This window comes from Camarhynchus parvulus, chromosome 8 (assembly GCF_901933205.1).
Source record: "Camarhynchus parvulus chromosome 8, STF_HiC, whole genome shotgun sequence".
Classification (NCBI taxonomy): domain Eukaryota; kingdom Metazoa; phylum Chordata; class Aves; order Passeriformes; family Thraupidae; genus Camarhynchus; species Camarhynchus parvulus.
In genome coordinates this window covers 10148351-10155555 of record NC_044578.1, presented here as the reverse complement: position 1 = coordinate 10155555, position 7205 = coordinate 10148351, and the positions used below count along the sequence as shown (strand labels likewise).

The window sequence follows — 7205 nt, the reverse complement described above, 5'->3', positions numbered from 1 at the left end:
GATTGCCTCACCGACAGCAGCGGCGCGGGAGGACGCGGCTTCACGGGTGCGCTTACATGAAACGATTCGCGTGGGGGCACCGGGGCTCGGCTATCTGGTTCATCTCCTATGGCGGCACAAGCACACCTTTTTGGGACTGCACCTTCGCTCCCTGACGCGCTCGGGGCCCCCGTGGGGAGTGTAGTGCCCTGCACAGTGGCTGAAATGCTTTTGTCTGTAGGTACCCCTGCGCCAGACCTCTCCGGCACTCTCTGCCTCCACACAGGGTGCCTGTGCCAGAGCCATTGCCATTGCCCGTGCCCCACTCGGGACAGGGTGCCGGGGCACCCCCGGCTCTGCCACCTACAGCCCCCCGCCCCGCTCGTAGTGTGGGCAAGCCTTGAGGACGCCGCTGCCCCGTTCACGTCGCGGGCAGGATTCCGGCCTCCGCGATCCACAACAGCACCCTTGTCTCTTCACCCCGGGGGACAGTGTCGCAGAGCAGGGCAAAGCAGGACGCGGACACCGGGACGCGGAGCCCCCGCCACTCTGCCCCGTCCTGTCCCGTCCCGCGCGGGCTCCGAGCGCGGTCGGGGCAGCAGCAGCAACCGCCGACCCCCGCCCGCCGGGGCAGCCTCGCCGGAGGGGGCGTGGCTCAGGCCGTAGCAGAGCCAATGGCAAGCGGCGGCGGTGAATATCAATGCCGGCCGGACCAATCGGGGCGAAGCCATGCTGTTAACAGCTTAGGGGCGCGGGGCGGCGCAGAGCAGCGCTGCTGCCACGGGGAGCGGAGCGGTGCCGGGCTCCGCGCACCGCTCTCCCCCAGCCCGCCCCGGCCCCGCTGCCTCGGCCCGGCTCGCCATGGCGGCGGCCGTGGACGAGAGCGCCCTGCCCTCTATCTCCACTTTCGCCAACTTGATGCCGCTAGAGGAGCGGCCCGCCGACATGCTCCACGTAAGTACCTGGCACCGGGGAGAGGGTGGCAAGGTGGGTACGGGACAGAGCGTTCCGGGCGGGGGCTCAGCCCGGCCAGGGAGTGGGGGGCGAGCCGCCTTCTCGCCGTCGGAGGGCGCCCCGAGGGCGGCGCAGCGCTGCCGGAGTGGTGCCGACCCGTCGGACGGGTTGGAGGGAGCCGCCGCCCCGAGCGGGAGGCGCGGGCCGCGGTGTTGGGGCGGCGGGTGCCGCCGCAACCGTCTCCCCGCCGATCCTGACGCTTCATTTTCCCGCAGAGGATGCTACAACAGGATGGCCCCGCTGCCGTCAAGCGGGAGGAGGATGACTTGGGCAAGTTCGTGGACTTGGACTTCATCCTGGCGCACACCAGCAGTGGCGGGCAGGGGCCGACCGGCCCCAACTACCCCCTGCCCGAGACCCCCGAGAGCTGTGGCACCACCTACGACAGCGACGGCTCGTACTCCACGCCGGGCAAGTTCCCGGCGCCTTACCCCGAGGGCCAGGGCCACAGCTACGTGGCTGAGCTGCTCACCCCGGACCTGCCCGGCCACTACGACCCGCAGCGGAGGGAGTACACGGAGCTGCGGGTGCCCGGCGGCCCCCATCACCACCCTCACCCCCATCACCACCCGCCCCTCCACCCAGCCCTAGCCCGCCCACTGCCCCTGGACCCCGCGCAGTCCTTCGGGCCCCGAATCAAGAAGGAGCAGCCGGAGGAGCGCGCCTGCATGCTGGGGATGTCTGCCACCGAGTACCTGGGACCGGGCGGCGGCGAGCACAAGCCACGCGTGGCGCCGGGTCCCGGGCCGGGACCGGTGCCGGGGCCGCCGCTGCCCTACCCGGGCTTCCCCCACGGCCGCTTGGGGCCCCCCGAGGAGCCGCTGCCTGGTGCCGATCCCCACCTCTTGGCCGACCTGCCGCCCCACTACGCCGTGGCCCCGCACCGCTATGCGCCCCACTTCGCCCCCCAGCCGCCACCGCAGTTTCATGGACATTTCAGTGTTTTCAGGGAGCCCCTGAAGGGGCCGGGCCCGGGCCCGGCGGGGCTGCCCGGGCTGCTGGTCACGCCGCCCAACTCCCCGGTGCTGGAGTACTTCCCGACCGGGGCTCCCCCCGAGGACTGCAAGCCCAAGCGCGGCCGCCGCTCGTGGGCGCGCAAGCGAACGGCCACGCACAACTGTGAATACCCGGGCTGCGGCAAGACCTACACCAAGAGCTCGCACCTCAAGGCGCACATGCGGACCCACACGGGTAAGGGCGCGCCGGGGCGGGGACGAGCGGGGGGTCCCGGGCGCGGGTACCGCGGCACGCGGTGAGACCCGTGAGCGAGGTTCCGGGGCTGGGAAGGGGCGTCGCGGGAGGTGACAACGGGGGTGGGGGGCGTGTCACGTGGGGAAGACCCCTGCGGTGGGTCAGGGAGTGCACGGTGGGTCCCCGTGGTGGGCTGTATGAGGGCACCCAGAGATAGCTCGCGTGGAGGCATTCTGCGTGTGGGGCAGGGGACAATGGGGATGATGGCCCCGAAGTGCTCAGAAGGAGCCCGTGGTGGTGCTGGGCAGGGACACATAAGGACCTGGCATGTAGCGACACAACTCTTGTGGCGCCTCCAGTTGCTGATTTTGGGGCCCGGGGGGGAGCCTGAGGTGGTAGGACTTGGGGACATGGAGAAACCCTCCACTTGGGCTAGGGACAAACAGAATAGGGAGACAGACTGGGGGTTGTACGGTGAGACCCTCTGGCCGAGCTGGGACAGGGCACATGGTGCCAGCCCGTAGCAGGGATGAGCAGGGGACCACCCACAGTTTAAACTGAAGCAGAGACACATAGGAGGGGTGCTCGAATGGGGCAGGGATGCCCAGGAAACAGACCTTGGCACATGCAGAAGGGCAGAAAAATGGGGGACAGAAGGGGAAAGAAAGTTGGGCAGGCAGAGGTGCGCAATGGGCCTCCCATCCCTTTGAAAAAGGGATGCTGGGTAGGGTAGCACAGAACTGAAGGCACAGGGAGGGTGGGAACCTACAAGCCCACTGACACCCCCTCTCCTCTGCAGGCGAGAAGCCCTACCACTGCACCTGGGAAGGATGTGGCTGGAAATTTGCCCGCTCCGATGAGCTGACCCGCCACTACCGCAAGCACACAGGGCACCGGCCGTTCCAGTGCCACCTCTGCGAGCGGGCTTTCTCCCGCTCAGACCACCTCGCTCTCCACATGAAGCGGCACATGTGAGCAGTGGCTGCGGCCGGACTCGATGTCCCCGGAGCCAGCTCACGGTGTAAATAGTGTCGGGCCAGGGATGGCACTGGGGAGCAGCCTGGCCACCCAGCCCCCTCCGCTTGTAGTTGATAACTAGTTTTCTCCTCCTGCTCCTGTGAGAGCTGGCCCAGCCAAGTGGTGGGGAAGGGCTGCTTCGGGGATGTATGTGGGGAGCAAAACTGCAAGAAACATCTGCCCAGTCATCACCACTCAGCTCCCCATGCCTGGAGGGATCCCCCCAGCCAGATACCCAGTGAATGGGGGAGCTGGTGCATAAGGGATCTGTCCCCAGAACTCCTGGGTTGTATTTGGCATCAGCTTAACCTTCTTCCCCCAGATTCTGGCACCCCCCCTGGCTCTAGGGGCTGTGGTGGCTGACTCTGGCTGCTTTTTGGCTGGAGAGCCATGCCAGTTGGGCACGCTGGTTGTGGTGCTGAGAAATGGGTTGCTGGTTGTCTCGGTTGTGATCATCAGAACAAACCTGACCCAACGCCCAGAGTGGATGGGATGAGGGTGGGATTTGACTGGCTCATGGCTATAAAGGTTTGCAGGTGTTGGCAGCACAGCGTCACCTTGCACTGGACAGGGGTGCTCCTGTAACCAGCCTGGGACCCCCCTGGCCATTCCCAGTTTTCCACTCAAGAGCCTAAAATGTCTCTCCTGGCTCTTGTCTGCTTTATTTTGTCTTGTTCTTCCCCTCAGGATGACACCAGGTACTGCTGCAGCTGCCTTCCCCATGCTGCTTTTTAAAATTTAGTATGTAAAGGACAGTGAGTCCAGCTATGAATGCCCAGGTCTCTGCTATACTTGAAATTTTTGTAGAGGGGGGGGACAAAAAAGAAAGCTCAAAAGAAAATGAGTCTTTTTATGTGCAGCTTCTGCAAAGCAAGTTGTAAATTAAACAAAGCAGTAATATATAATGTTTCTGGTTTTTTTAATATATTTTCTTCGAGCTGGGAACACAGATGAGTCTCAGCTTTGGGAAGTGCACTGTTCCCGTCTGTGTATATTGTTAATTAACATTTCTCTGCTTGGGCACGTTAGGTCTCTTGCACTCTGAAATGTTACTTTTCTTTATATGCAAACTGTTGAAATATTGTGATCTGCTGTATAATAAATAAACAAGATGTAAACATGAAAGAGCCAGGAGAGTTTACTTTAAAGGTTTCTTCTAAGAGGAGAGGGTGAGGCTGAGCTTGTTTGTCAGTAAATATTTACATCGATGTTCATTTCTGCTTAAGTTAGCTGCGGAGGATCGATGGGGAACGCCCAAGCCTCGGCATCTGAGTAGCATCTCCTGTGCAACAGCTCTTGAGTCACCTCACTTCCCTGTGCCTCAGTTTCCCTAATCTGCAGATGGGGCAATTGCGGCACTGGGATGGTGTGACTGGTCCTGCGGTGAGTCATCTCCGAGGAGAATGGCAGCCGAAACTCAACTGGGAGCCTTGCTGGTCCTGAGTTCTTCCTGAGCAGTCCTGTCCTGCTGTGCCTCACAGTGGGAGCTCTGCAGTGCTGGCCTTGTGGTCACAGCCAGCAGGGAGGTTGGTGTCAGCTGGTCCTGGGTGCTGTCTCTGCTGTCCTCCTGGGGATGGCCTGGCAGCTTGGCGGGGTTCAGGTGCTGAGGTTTCCCTGCGTTAATAGGTGGTGACTCAGCACAAGCATGCTGGCAGGTCCCGAGCTCAGCAAGCAGGTCTGGCTCCATCCCTCCCTCCCTCCCACAGCTGATTACCTGTGATGCACGAATCCCTCTGAAGGCAGGAACTTGTCCAGACCTGACACCATGCTGGCAGTGCAGGGAGCGCACAAGCTGTATGATGCCCTGGCCCAGGGTGGTGGTGGCAGTGGCTCCCTCCTCCTGCTCATCCCTGCAACCCCCAGTGGCTGGTCAGGGCTGGAGAGTGTCCTGGGGCTGCTTGCCCTACAAGTGGAAGTGGGATGTAGCTGGGCTGATCCCACTCTTTCTCACTAGATAGGAATGGCAGAGCAGGTCTGATGTTCCTCTGAGGAGTGGCTAATATTTTGGTGTTGGGCTCTTTGTTCTGGGACCAGCACCCACCCCTGTGGTCTGTCGTTGAGCAGGTACAAAAGCATGGGCGATTCCAGGCAGGGTGGCAGCAGCTTGGGACATCATGTTCTGCCTTTAGGCCTGAGATCAGGACCACGGGGCTGCATCCACAGGTGTCACAGATCCGTCAGGCTCAATCACTTGTCCTTTCCACTGCTGTCTCCACCCTCTGCTTGCCCCACTTTCTGAGGTACTTGTGCAGGGGTACCTGCTGGGACATGTGGTCTGTGATGAGGTACTGGGGGTGTCTTGTTCCTGGGACCACCAGAACCCAAGGACAAAGCTACAATGCCAGGGGATAGCTGGGGCGAAACTTCTGCCTCTTCCCTGGAAACTTGTTCAAAATGTCACATGGAGGGAGAGGGAAAGGTGTGGGCTGTTTGAATTAGCGATGAGTCAGGCTGGCAAAGCCAGATGGGGAGAGTGCGTGCCTGCGTGTTTGTGTGCGTATAAGTAATCTCTGGCTTTGTGTTTTTATTATGATTATTATTTTTATTTCCAGGGGAACGATGAATTTCTCCAACCATCCTGTCCCACTGGAAAGGCTGGCTCTGCTGTCCTGTCCTCCCTAAGCATCCTGGGAGCTGGAGTGACGGTTCACGGCTGTTTGAGGCTCAGCTCTGAGATCAGAGCACAAACCAGTTCTTTCTCGCCTTTCATCATTGCCGTGCCAGGGCAGGAGTGAGGTCCGGCTCTGCTGCCACTGCCTACACGGGGAGGCAAGAGCAGGGGAAGGTGCTTTGGCTCCTCCAAACAGAGCTGCTCTGGGTTTGCTCCCCTGTGCCTGGGGCAAGGCACTCCTTCAGGCACATAATGGGGCACGGCAGTCAAATGGACCAGCAATGCTGGGAATCACCACTGCATGACTGAGGAGGAGTGGCTGTAGTGGAAAAGACAATTACGGTTAATTTGTTAATAAAAAACACCCTCTTCCAATGCCTAGGCCAAGACACACTCTCCATTGGAGAAGGGAAGCTAGTCCTGTCCCCAGCAAAACCTGCCAGGCAAAGTAATGAGGGCAGCAAGAAAACACCTTTGGCAGCACTGAGAGAGGCATGGCTGGGGTGCAATCCCTGTGGTGCGTGCACCTGCAGTCAGCTGGAGAACCCTAAGCTAGGCCATGTCTCCCTCCCTTTCTTTTCCACCTTGGTCACTTCCTGTCAAAAAGGACCCTGGGAACTGTGCAGAGCTCCCTGAAACTTCTGTAACTCTTAAGCCCCATGGTTTTGGAGTACAGCTGACCTGGTCCAATGAGGAGGCAAGGGAGTAAGGGGAGGAGCAAGGTATGGAGAAACACCTCCCAGCAGAAGTGTGAATCATGGCCACAGTATGGCCTGGCACCTGCCAGTTGGAGCAGGGCCCTGGGGTCTTCAGAGCTGGGGAGAGGTGAATGGGAAGCTTGAGTGGGTTTCTGTTGTCTGGGGATGACGCGGTTCATGGGAATCCCCCATGCTACAGCCAACAGGTCCCACAGCTGGTCTGGGATTGTTGATCCATAGGGAGAAGGAGTATTGCAGATTTGAGGGTTCCTTAGCTAGGGCTTGACCTTCAGGATGCTGTGGTCCATGGGGACAGTGCAGAGCTGGGTAGGGGACCAGAGTGCTGTGGGTGGGATGCAGCCTAGGTGCTCCAGGGTGGGAGGATAATTCGGGGGTGCTTGGACAGGCTGACACAGACCGTTCCTCACCATGAGGCCAGAGCTTGGGTCCCTAGGACAAAGGTGTCCCTGCTGAAGTCTGCTCCCAGGGCTTGAGTCTCCCATTGGAGGAGCAGTGGGAAGTGCCCCATCCCTGCCATGGGGGGAAGGTCCAGCAACCTGTCCCCGTGTCCATGCTGCTTGGGGTGGCCCAGGTGCCACGATAACGGGGCTGCGGCTGTCACCGCACCCTTAGGAAACATTTGGCTTCAGGCACCTGAGCCCACGGGGAAGCGATAACTCCCGGCTCCCTTGCCC

At 60.7% G+C, this 7205-nt stretch overlaps 1 protein-coding gene across 1 annotated transcript; it reads left to right on the top strand.

Moving 5' to 3' along the window:
• Positions 1–755: 755 nt before the first annotated feature.
• On the top strand, positions 756–4289 carry KLF17 (Kruppel like factor 17). Its single transcript, XM_030953467.1, has 3 exons — positions 756–933; positions 1209–2184; positions 2984–4289. Exons 1-3 carry the CDS (start codon positions 841–843, stop codon positions 3157–3159), a joined length of 1245 nt encoding a protein of 414 aa, XP_030809327.1. The 5' UTR covers positions 756–840; the 3' UTR covers positions 3160–4289.
• The last annotated feature ends 2916 nt before the right edge of the window (positions 4290–7205 follow it).

What these genes read in the sequence shown, in the direction of transcription:
- KLF17 (XM_030953467.1), top strand. Translation starts at nt 841, where the DNA reads ATGGCGGCGGCCGTGGACGAGAGCGCCCTGCCCTCTATCTCCACTTTC. An exon ending in GGCCCGCCGACATGCTCCAC is followed by an intron (nt 934 to 1,208) that starts GTAAGTACCTGG and finishes ATTTTCCCGCAG; the next exon opens with AGGATGCTACAACAGGATGG. An exon ending in GCACATGCGGACCCACACGG is followed by an intron (nt 2,185 to 2,983) that starts GTAAGGGCGCGC and finishes TCTCCTCTGCAG; the next exon opens with GCGAGAAGCCCTACCACTGC.